This window comes from Pangasianodon hypophthalmus, chromosome 8 (genome assembly GCF_027358585.1).
Source record: "Pangasianodon hypophthalmus isolate fPanHyp1 chromosome 8, fPanHyp1.pri, whole genome shotgun sequence".
Lineage (NCBI taxonomy): Eukaryota > Metazoa > Chordata > Actinopteri > Siluriformes > Pangasiidae > Pangasianodon > Pangasianodon hypophthalmus.
In genome coordinates, this window is record NC_069717.1 from 10,598,065 (window position 1) to 10,610,255 (window position 12,191).

The 12,191-nt window shown below is 38.4% G+C and overlaps 1 protein-coding gene across 1 annotated transcript; it reads left to right on the top strand.

Annotated features, from left to right (window-relative positions):
* Window positions 1-438: 438 nt before the first annotated feature.
* Window positions 439-10,948, top strand: gclm (glutamate-cysteine ligase, modifier subunit). The gene is made up of 7 exons (XM_026928700.3): window positions 439-836; window positions 1,843-1,908; window positions 2,577-2,661; window positions 2,770-2,826; window positions 3,959-4,161; window positions 8,578-8,692; window positions 9,789-10,948. The coding sequence occupies exons 1-7, from the start codon at window positions 714-716 to the stop codon at window positions 9,956-9,958; spliced, it is 819 nt and encodes a 272-aa protein (XP_026784501.1). The 5' UTR covers window positions 439-713; the 3' UTR covers window positions 9,959-10,948.
* The last annotated feature ends 1,243 nt before the right edge of the window (window positions 10,949-12,191 follow it).

Below are 12,191 nucleotides of genomic sequence, written 5' to 3' on the forward strand. Positions count from 1 at the left end.
AGTACATGGACTTATTTTTATGTAATTTTTGCTAATATACTGAACTAGTTTCATCTTTTACTGATTAAGCCACTTCATGCTGATTATGCATAATCTGACACACCCGTCAAAGGTTGCATAAGCTGTCCATTCCTGATTTGTCATGATGCGTTTTCGCTCTGATCCACTCCGGGTTTTTTTTTTCACTTGGGCTCTTTATTGATCCATTCCTGCTTTTAGGCTGCTTTCTTGCCTGATCCACTTCCGGGTTTTTCAGTTGGGCTCTGGACTTATCCATTCGTGCATTTCCGCTGCTTTCTGCTGTGATCCATTCCTGCTTTTCAACTGCGTTCTGCTGTGATCCACTCCGGGTTTTTTTTCCGTTGGGCTCTGGACTGATCCATTCCTGATTTTCAGCTGCTTTCTGCTGTGATCCATTCCTACATTTTCGCTGCTTTTTGCTGTGATCTATTCCGGGTTTTTTCCGTCGGCTCTGGACTGATCCATTCCTGCTTTTCAGGTGCGTTCTTGCCTGATCCACCCCGGTTTTTCATGTGCGCTCCGCAAGCTCACTGACGCTTTCATCCTCACTGAATGAACTCAACGCTAACCATAAACGCAAAGTCATACCAAACAACGGAGTCGTACTGTGTGGAGCTGCACTGACATTGTTCATAGTCTGAAGACATTTTCACGGCCGTATTTTTTAACATAGTCAGTGTAGGTTGTTGAATATGGAGGTCAGTACCAACGCGAAGTTGTTTCTGGATCACGCTACGACTCTGAAGCTGCACACAGGGAACTTAGTGAACCGCTGTCGGCTCAAGAATAAATGTCCGTCTTCGCCAAGTGAGGAGGTAAAAAACTGCTCTTCATGCGGTTTAAACAATTGTAAACGGGGTAAATCCACTTCTGTTTCGGGTTGTACACGGTGGGAGCTTATGTTGTGGTGATTTCCACGCTAGCATGCTTGTTTATGGAGAGGCTTGTTTCCCCTGGTGACGTCACTACGCTTGACAGCATCGTCAGGTCTTCTCCATGTGAAGAGCAGCTCTGTGTAAAATGATATCTGTACAATTATAAACACCTATACACTGTTTTTATTATTATTAACCACTGGAGATCATTCTGCGTGTGTATGCACTGTGATTTCTAGCATGTGGAAATATGTAATTAACTTAGCTAACTTACTATACACTCATTGTTGGTGCTGGTTTGAGTTTTTCAGAAACTGTTGATTCCCTAATCTCCTTAGTCCCCCAGAGAAAAAAGTTTTGTGGGCAGAAATGCCTTCTTGTTGATAGAGATCAGAGGAGACTAGCCAGACTGGTTGGAGCTGATAGGAAGGCAGCTCAGTCTTTACAACCGTGGTGAGCTGAAAAGCATCTCAGAACACATCAAACCTTGAGGCGGACGGGATACAACAGCAGAAGACCACATCAGGGTCGCCTGCTGTCAGTTGAGAACAGGATTCTGAGGCTACAGTGGGCACAGGCTCTCCTAAACTGGACAGATGAAGACAGAAGAAATGTCTTTTCACCCATAGAACTGCAGCTCACTGGATGTTTTTTGTTTTTTGCACCATTTTGTGTAAACTATAGAAAGTGTTGTGTGTGAAAATCCCAGGAAATCAGCAGTTTCTGAAATACTCGACTCCCCAACAAATGTATCCAATGATTCTTGCTGTCCTACTCATATGCCTTTAAAGTAAGAAAGATTTTCCAAAACAAAACTAACCAGCCTTTTTTTTTATTTAACTAGTCCTCATACAAGCAGAGAATTATTCAGTTGGGCATGTGGTATGTATGGGGATGTGGTATTGCAGCTTTAGTCCTGCTCAGTGTTATATCATTTCATCCTCAGCTTCAAGATTGCATAAGAGGAACACTTAGTGAGTGGCTTGCGACGTTACCCAAAACACCCCAACGAGTAAGTGCACTATACACACATAAACCCTAAACACACTGAAAGATAATGAAGGGAGAGTTACAGCACTAGTATACTGCGTGGTAGACCTGAAAATCAGGTTGTGTTGGGTAGCTTGTAGGGGGCTGTTTGACTTAATCTGCATTCTCTTTGCATGTCAAAGTGATTTGTTAAGCTTGTCATTGCAAACAAAAGCAGAGCTTGGTTAGACATTCTGAAACTTGAAAAGATATGATGCTTAAAGCTTACTTCTTAACTAGGCAGCCTACTAAGTGTCAGTTATGAAGCACAGTATTGGCACTGATGAATGATCACTGAACTGAACTGCACTGAGCAGTGTATCATGTGAGGATGGAGTGTATTTGCTCAGACTCCATCATGCAGCGCTCAGCAGATCTGCCTTAGGGTGCTTGACAAAAAGATTGTAATGGTTTTAACCTACATAATGCCAAGACTTGATGAGACATTCCTCATTTTAAGGCTATTTATGCAATGTCATGTTTGCACATGCAAGAAAGGGGTCATAAATGAGATTTTCTCTTTTTTTTTTTAACACAAAAATGTCTTGTTTAATTATTCACTTGAGTATTTGAGATAAGATAAGTGCATTGAGGAATTACGGAGCACTTGGACTGATATTGTTCAACCTCTTTTTTGTGTGACTTGAGCAGGATTTGCCCAGCACTCTGGACTGCACTATCCCACAGAATACAGAACTGATCACACCAGAGGAGAGAGAGGAACTGAGGGTGTCTGGTGAGAACATTTTATGCTTGCTTTATGGAAGAACAAACATTGCAGTTGTAGGTTGTTTGTGCTCCAGTAGTGCATTGTCATCACATGCTGCTTTCTCTCTCTCCTCAGTCAAGCTGTTTCTCACTGAGTCTGATTGCTCATCTATAAAAAATGCAGTGGACCTGGGTAAGTGCTTGCTACAGCCACTCTTAATTTTTTTTTCTATGGCTCCACAATTTACAAATAATTTTTAGAAACTAGACATAAGTTAGGTTTTTGTATGCACTTGTGGAATTAAGAAAGTCGTGTAACACAAAAATAAAATGGCTCACTATCACTTTTTGCCACAGTTTTTGTTTTTGGCATTTACCTTCTCTCAACAAGAAGTTTACACAGGTGTATTCAACACAGAGTCATGCTTTCAATAACTATTCAGATGAACTTGAACATGCCTGGCTTTTGAAATATATATATATATATATATATATATATATATATATATATATATATATATATATATATATATATATTTTAAAAAGTACAGTCAAATGCAAAAGTTTGCACACCCTTCGGACAAAATGAAAACAAAGACATTTCATTTAAAGCAGCACAACATTTTGTGTGTTAGGTTTTAAAGATTTTCCTTCATTATCACAAAAAAAAGCGTCTTTCGTAAATATTTACCTGATGATTTTACGCTTTGTTTTACATTATTGTCTTGTTGTAGGAGTCATCCGTTTTTCATTTTTAACATTTTGTAATTCTACTTTTGAGATAAATTGTAAAAACAAGGGAACATTTACTTTCCCCCAACATTTAAAAACAATGGGGGTGCAAACATTTGCCCTCAACTATATACACCTTTTATACTCAGAGCATTTTATTTTATATTTTAAAATATAAAATTTTATTAAATTTACTAAAAATTGTGTTTCACAAAGTGTCTATTTGTCTATACACTAGAGTGTTAGCACAACAGTTTTGATTTTAGTCTGAGTTTGCCTCAGTAACAGAAATTTCAGAAAATTATGATAGAAAGTTTTAAAAGATGAAAATCTTATTCAACTGAAACTAGACCAAGACATTATGAAAATATGACAACTGGTTTGACATCAGTTATTGTCAGTGAAGATTTGTGTCTAAATATATCTATCATATTTTATGTAGTGTTACGGCGAGGTGACATTTGTTTCTAAAATTGCCCAATGTATGGTGGCATTGCAAACAAATAGTTTGAATGCCACTGTGTGTGCCAGTAGTTGGCTTATTTCCATAGTGCAGTAGTAAACATGATAGCTGCTTTCTCTCTGTTGCACAGCATGTGTGTCGTTAGGTGTGTCTCAGCTGGATTCAGTTATCATCGCTCCTCCTCCACTGCCCGAGGGTGAGACTCTGACTCTGGCTCACCTGCAGCCACTGTGGGCCGAGCTGGAAAAAATCGTTAAGAGCCAAAAAGCTGCTTCCATCGGCACCTCAGACCTGGACAAGACTCAGCTAGAGGAGCTGTACAACTGGGCACAGGTAAGAGAGAGAACATTTAGGGGTCTGGTATATAAAATACTGACAGTTGTGTCACAGCCTCCTTGAATCCTGTAATATTTTACTTCACAACATTCTTATTATGCCATCAGTGAAACCTCATGTTAGAATGCATTGGTCAACCCTAATACACTGCCTGGCCAAAAAAAAGGTCGCTGTTTGGGTTTAAATAAGCAAATACTTAAGAGCCTATGATTGGATCATTACTGCAGTGATTAATATGTTTCAGCTGGTAACAATTCTTTTAACCTTAACTGATGCAGTGTGTAGCTTCTCATTTCTTAAACAACCATGGCAGATTATGTATCCCGTGGTTGTGGAAAAGATGTTACTGAAGGGGAAAATTGTTGGCCTGCATCAAGCAAAGAAAACAACTAAGGAGATTGCTGAAATCACTGGAACTGGGTTATGAAATGTCCAACGCATTATTAAAGCCTGGAAGGATAGTGGTGAACCGTCAGCTTTACAGAAGAAACCTAGTCGGAAAAAAATCTTGAATGATCGTGATCGGAGATCTTTAAAACGCTTGGTGATGTCACATCGTAAAAAAAAATCTACAGGAGAACTCATGGCTATGTTTAATAGTGAAAGTAAGAGCATTTCCACATGCACAATGTAATGAGAACTTACAGGATTTTGGACTAAACAGCTGTGTGGCCACAAGAAAGCCATTTGTTAGTGAGGCTAATCAGAAAAAATGACTTCAGTTTGCTCTGGAGCATAAAGACTGGACTGTGGAGCAATGGAAAAAGGTAATGTGGTCTGATAAAATCAGATTTACCCTATTCCAAAGCAATGGGCGTGTCAGGGTAAGAAGGGAAATGCATGAAGTGATTCACCCGTCATGCATAGTGCCTACTGTACAAGCCTCTGGAGGGAATGTTATGATCTGGGGTTGCATCAGCTGGTCAGGTCGAGGCTCAGCCTCATTGTGCGGCAATAAAAAGTCAGCTGAGCACCTGAATGTACTGAATGACCAGGTTATCCTGTCAATGGACTTTTTCTTCCCTGACAGCACAGGCATATTCCAGGATGAAAATGCTAAGATTCATCAGGCTTAACTTGTGAAAGAGTCGTTCAAGGAGCATGAGGAATCATTTTCACACATGAATTGGCCACCAGTCCTGACCTTAACCCCATTGAAAGTCTTTGGGATGTGCTGGAGAAGACTTTACGGAGTGGTCCGACTCTCCTGTCCTCAATGCAAGATCTCAGCCAAAAATTAATGCAACTCTGGATGGAAATAAATGTTGTGAAGTTGCATAAGGTTGTTGAAACAATGCCAGGATGAATGCGTGCCGTAATCAAAGCTAAATGCAGTGCAACAAAATATTAGATTGTGCGACTTTTTTTTTGGACAGGCAGTGTAGTTTAATTGGTGAGCTATTGATAGTTATTATATTTTAGCTCTCCTATCTAATATCATGGCCAGCTGTCATTGATGCAGTGGTTTCCAACCCTGGTCCTGAAGTCGGGGTGTCTATGGGTCCTGAAAATATCTTCAGACATTTTCAGACAAATCACAGCATGAATGAAGCATTAAAATGTCTTAGATTCCATTTTACCTAGTTCTAAATTTTAGGCTTTTTAGGCTCTTCTTTTTTATTTTTTTATTTATATTTATTATATCTTCTTTTTTAATACTTTTTGTTGTTTAGGCTCTTCTGTACTATTTATTTATTTATTTATTTATTTTACACTTAAAACATGTTTTAAAATTGCATTAGTTTTAGCTAGCTGCTATTGAACTAGTATACACAGAGATATGCTCATATGGGAAAATGTGACTCCAACCCAAAGTAAAGCTTCTCTGCTAATGACTCACCAGGAGTTAGTGGTACATCAGTGGTGGCGACCCGATGTGGGGTTGGCTGATTTACCGACAGGTTCTGAGAGAAGAATCCCTTCTTTTTTTTTTTATTTCGTTTAGTTTACTGATTAACATTATGAATATTGCTCCAGATATGGACTTTGTGAGCTACTATTTTGAAATGTTACTGTCAAGGCGCAGTCAAAATAAGCCACATTTACAGTGAGTGCACATGCTGTTTTAGTGTTTGTCTCTATTCTGACAAGCTGCACTAGCATAGGAGTTACAACAATAAATAAAAGAAATTCCCTGTCCATTTACCTTCACTAGTTTTCCTGACACAACTGAGTGACTCTGTCTTAGTTGAACAACAGAAGTCAAGAAAACACGCCAAAACATGCCAAAACATTTACTGTATATGAATTTACAAGTCCTAAATTATAAATCTGGAATTCAAAAAAAAAAAAACCTAGGGTGGTCATGGTGGTTATTTGGGATACCCCTGCACTATGCTCTAAATCTTTTTTAAACCCACTTTTATGGGATGAAATACATGGAGGATAGTTTTCCTCTTGCTATAGGATACACAAACAGACAATTTTGCCCTCACGTTTTTAGATTTGGTTTTCAGTGCTATTTCAATACGTCTCCAAGCTACATAACCGCAATGTCAGTGCTATTGAAAATACTACATTTCTACTGAGGATAGCTGTCAGTACCCTGTAGAATACCCTGTCTTGTATACTTATTTTTCTGCACACCTGATCTTGCTAATGAGTTGAACTCCCTTCTGACCCCTAATGAACTCCCTTCTGGAATTCAGGTGGATGTGTTAGTGCAGGAAAAAGTAAACCGCGTAGCGTCGGTGTACTCCAGTGCCAGGCATGGAAACCACTGCTATAATGTCACAATTGAAGGGGGTAGAGAGAGACTACAGCAGTTGTCATGGCACAGCTTGGTTTGAAGCTTTCAAGAGGTTAATGACATACTGTAGTAAGTCATAAGCATTTACACAGTTGCATAACAACATACGAAGTGCATTGCAGACTGTCCAGTTCTGCATGGATATAGAGTTTATATACAGTGAACAGATATGAGACAGGCATGTCTAAAATTATAAGCTACACCCAATCTGTATAGGCTAGAAAGCTCTAACTGAACCCTGCTGCACCATAAAACAGTGTAATATGTAGTTTTTGATGTCCTACCATTGTACACGTTTTAGAAAATAGATGTGCATAGTCATCTGAGACACAGTGGTCAGCAGATAGGAACTGAAAATCCAACTCAGCAATTTTGTACTGTTTTTTTTTTTTTGTAGATGCTTTGTATTGCAAATGAGTTCAAAAGATCAAACCATTTCATCTTCTATTCTTGGAATTGGAGAGCATACAAATGCATTGTGTAATTTTTTAAAGGAAAAATTCACCATGAAACACTGAATATTTTAGCTAGACCCCTTAGTTCCAGTGAAGAGAAACTGTAATGATACAGCATACAAAGACATCCTGTGAAATTGTGTGCTTCAGACTTTGTGGCAAGAATTTGAGGAAGACCCACATTTGGGTGTCGTGGTCAAGTGTCCACAAGCTTTTTGCTGTATTTTTGTTATTCCTGTGAGAAGTTTGCAGTTGTGTGCCATGCTCATGTCACAGAGGAACATTCATTGGAGATTTAATAGGAGAACATTTTCAACGGGGGAAAAAATTCATGGTCAGGTTTCGCTGCTAGTTCCTAAAAACAAAAGAGCTTCTTTTATCACTCACCATTTCCCAGCTAGTGTCATATTGATGAGAAATCCAACATAGTCAAGTATAAACATGTGAAGACGGCAACGTTGGACTCAAATTCCGGAATGCAATGCAGCTATACAAGGCTGTTGTTCTGATTTACAGCAGAGATTTGGCTCATCTAGTTAGCAATCTATGAGATGATGGAGATATTAGCATGAAACTTGAAGCTTTGGGACATTATCTGTTTGAGCAGAATGTACAGATGAGGAAGTGACAGAGCTGGACAGAGTAAAGGACAAAAGCACTGCTGCATCACTCTCTTTAGATAGAGAGAAAGACTAAATTCAAAGAATAAATTGAGGGGTCAATTTCTAAATTTAAAAAATTATATTCGGAATTTATATATTTCGGTAAAGCTGCTTTGTGACAATGTCCATTGTTAAAAGTGCTATATAAATAAAATTGAAATTCCACTGGCACCACTATTAGCAGGTAGTCAAATAGCATTGTGGGTAATTTTGGAAACTAAATGTTTCCTCAAGACCAACATGTTAATGAAAGAATTTTAAAATTTAAAAAAGTCAACTCAGAATTTCATTAAAAAAATAAATCCCTGATGCCACTGGAAGATCACGTTAATTATAAAGGTTAATGTGGAAGTCGCTCAGGGTGGATCTCTCCTTTAAAAGTAAAAAATCAGTGCATCAGGATGCCTTCTTACTTGAGGGAATGTCAGCTTCTGTCTTTAACTATCCTGTCGGCCCTTCACAAGGATTTTTTCTCCTCACTGGTGCCATTTTATGTATAATGTTAAGTCTAAGTTTGTGTATGCATGTTTCCTGTGCTGTGGTTCAGGTTAAACCGAGCAGTAACCAGGTAAATCTGGCTTCCTGTTGCGTGATGCCTCCTGATCTCACTGCATTCGCTAAAGAGTTCGACATCCAGCTGCTGACACACAATGACTCCAAAGGTAGCACCCATTTCCTGCCTCCCTTTTCTGCTGCTTATAATAGGACGTGGCCTAGATAACAATGTGTGTTTTAAGATTGGACATAATGGTACGGCTTGCTTTGGCAGGTTGTGGAAGAAAATTTTAATCTCTACACATACAAGGCTGTGCTTTTATTGCAGTCTTCTTAGAAATGCCTGTCTTAAGTTCCTTAAGACATCCACTACTCTGAACAGCAATATTAGAAAGTAGGGATGCATCGATACCGTATTGGTTTCGTAGTTGTACTCATAAAAATGCTGTGATAACAGTCACAAACCAGGTGATACTATGTGACATAAGTCTAGTGTATGTTGTCACGCTACTGAACAGATGACATGAAATGAGAGTGATCTAGAAATAATTCAGGATCAATAATGGCAATCTAACAAAGCAGACCTCAGAAACCTCAAGACGAGGTACTACATCATCTTCCTACAAGCACACTGATAAAACTCGAGGAGTTCACAGCTAGCAGCACACAGGAGAAACCAATGCTGCAATAAATGCCAGCTTGGAGAGATAAAATGTCTACAGATAGCGCTAGGAGAGTGAAAATAACAACCCTTACTTAGTATATTGCTCTTGACGATCAGCCACTAACGGTTATTGACAATGAGGGATTCTAATGCAATGGAAACAAGAACGTATTTTATTTACAGCTGTACAGAAGTGTTTTTCTGAAGCGAAACTAAAAAACGCACTCTTCTCCACCGCAACCTTACTGGATCCAAGAAAACTAATGTAGCCAGCTAATGCAATTCATTTAAAATCAAAGTGTCTTGGTGCATCACCATGTGTGCCACTATATAATATAGCCACTATATAAATCATAAAAAAGAGCTCAATAAAATGTTCTGTGATGTCCTTAATAATAAATAATAAATAGGTTACTGATTTAAGTATCAATATCAGCATCAGTATCGATGAGTACCAAAAACGTACTTGGTCTGAAAAAAATAATTGTATCAATGCATCCCTACTAGAAACAGTTTTAAACCTCCTAACAATTTCACTATGCCTTTAGTGTCCTGTATCTTACATAACACTAACTAAGGTTGTTCCTGGCTGTGTGTAGAGCTTCTCAGTTCAGCAGGCTTTCAGGAGGCCATGCAGGAGAGCTGCAAGGACCTGCACGTGGCAGACTGGCGGCTCGAGTGGGTCTTGCGCTACTCCATCATTGTCAAGAGCCGAGGCATCATCAAAGCCAAAGGATACCTCGTTCATGCACGGAAGAGCACCAAATAGCACCTCGTCATCTGAGTCAATCACAGTGCACCTCATTTCTGGAATTTCCAAAATACATAGATTTTTAGCTTGCTATTACTTTCATCAATGAAATGTATATGTGATTCATTTTTCCCCATCAGTGAAGGCTGAAATTCAGCTGACCTCAATCATGCTGTGAAATATTTTTCCAAGCGCTTGATTGTTTAGTCCTGAAAATCTGATCTGTCCAACCTTTGTATCATACACCTCTACAGCTTGCACTATGTTAATGATTTTACATTATGTAGATAACTAACTAACAGGGTTGATGTACCACGCATGTGTTTATGTGCCTCAGACTTTTGTCAGTAATTTCTTGGTTTCTTTTCAGGCAGTAATGAAAAAAAGAAACGCTGCATAATACTGAGATTTAGCAAAATGATTGGGGGGGGGGTTCTAAATTATGGTAAATGGGTTCATAAGTAATCTTAAAAAATGAAAAGGTGTATATGTTTTGGAAAGCACATAGTTTTACATTGAGATAAAGAAAATCTGATGCAGTTTTCTTGTGCATTTGACCTGGTAGCTAAGAGTGGTATAGTTTACTAAGAATGGGTTTTTACATGATGCTTCATAATTATCATTTTATTTAGTTTGTCCTTTTCTAGAATGTCTATATTAAAACCCTGTTGGTGCTTTGTGTCATTCATGGTGTGTAACCTTAGCCTTAAAACATGTGTTAGATGTGGTTACTTGTCATTTCCTGATTCTGAGATTCAAATATTGCATCAGTCATTTGCAAATGTTTTACATACATGAAAACTAGCATGTGTTCATTGTATATGAAGAAATGGCAAGATACCACAATAAGGAAATGATTTCTTTCAATATTAAGTTGAACCAAAATACTTGTTTATTTATTTGTCACAGACACATGAGGGTCCAGTAATTGGCTACTGTACATGTAATTATGGTTTTAAAATGTTCCGTTTCACATTTTTAATTGGGTTCATAAAGATAACATTCAAAGCCAGGCTTTCGGTGTATTCCTTTCATAGTGCACTAAACAAGCAAACCTAATGCAATTTTATTCTACAGTACATTCAAGGAAAACCCTACCCTGATTTCATGTTGTTCTTTATAATTAATCTTCAACCAATCTTCAGTGGTGTACAAGATTTCATTTTAGTGAAATTCTTAGGTGACTTTTTTAGTTTAAACATGTCATCGACATCGACAATGCCATTCATGCCCGCTGATTGTGGTGCCAGTGGGATTTAGTCTGTACTTCATCTCTAACTAAAGAGAGCACAATGCAGCAGCGCTTTAGTCCTTTATTCTGTCCAGCTGTTTCACCTCTGCATCTGTACACTCAAACGCCTTAACTTTCATGCTAATGCTACATTCAACACCATTGTGCTCGTCATCTCATAGATCATTGCTCATAAGTCATCCACTATGTGTTAACTGGGCAATAACACAGCATTTTTCACATTTCACCACTTTCTTATGGACACATTCTAATGACAGTCACCTTACGATCACCTGCACTCCAACCACTTCACTTGCTTTTGTTGCTATCTATCTATTAATTAACTAGCAGAGCCGTGTGTCTGCTGTAACTCAGCCAGCCGTGTTGTATAGCTGCTTTGCATTCTGGAACTTGGAGTTTGTTGTGTACACTACTTCTATGATGGATTTCTCGTTAATGTGACATTGAATTTTGGTGGAAAATTGTCAGTGCAAAAAGAAGCTCTTGCTTTTTTGGTTTCAAGGCAGTAACAGAGAAAGCTGACCTTTATCTCTTATGTTTGAAACTATTGAAATTTTACTCCTATTAAATGCCATTGTAATGCTGCACTCGAGGTGAGAGTGCAACCAGTAAAAGCCTGGTAGTCTTCTCAACTACCAGTTTCTTCCCTGTTTAGGAGTGATGTTAAATTATCAGCATGGCCGTGTACACTGTGAAAGGTGTAACGTGCCCCTTTTCTACTTTTAAATTAGTTTAAAGCAGTATTTGTTTTAGATCAATGAACATACAGACACAGTACTTGTTTAAATCTATAACACTGACCATATTAATCACTGTTTTGAGAAGGCAATCCTCAATGTTAGACTTATCAGTAACGTTAACCAGCTAGCTTGTTGTTAACGCTACTCTCTAGTCTGCTGTTGTTGCTGTACTGTAATTTCAGACTACAGTCACTCAACAATGTGGTAAAGAAGCTTTTGAAGAGCTTTACATGTTCTGACAGAGCAAACAGAAGACGCT

Bases quoted from the DNA above. Each gene is read 5' to 3' on its own strand.
- gclm (XM_026928700.3), top strand. From the start codon at position 714: ATGGAGGTCAGTACCAACGCGAAGTTGTTTCTGGATCACGCTACGACT. The intron at 837-1,842 runs GTAAAAAACTGC...TTTCATCCTCAG, and splicing joins CGTCTTCGCCAAGTGAGGAG to CTTCAAGATTGCATAAGAGG. The intron at 8,693-9,788 runs GTAGCACCCATT...GGCTGTGTGTAG, and splicing joins GACACACAATGACTCCAAAG to AGCTTCTCAGTTCAGCAGGC.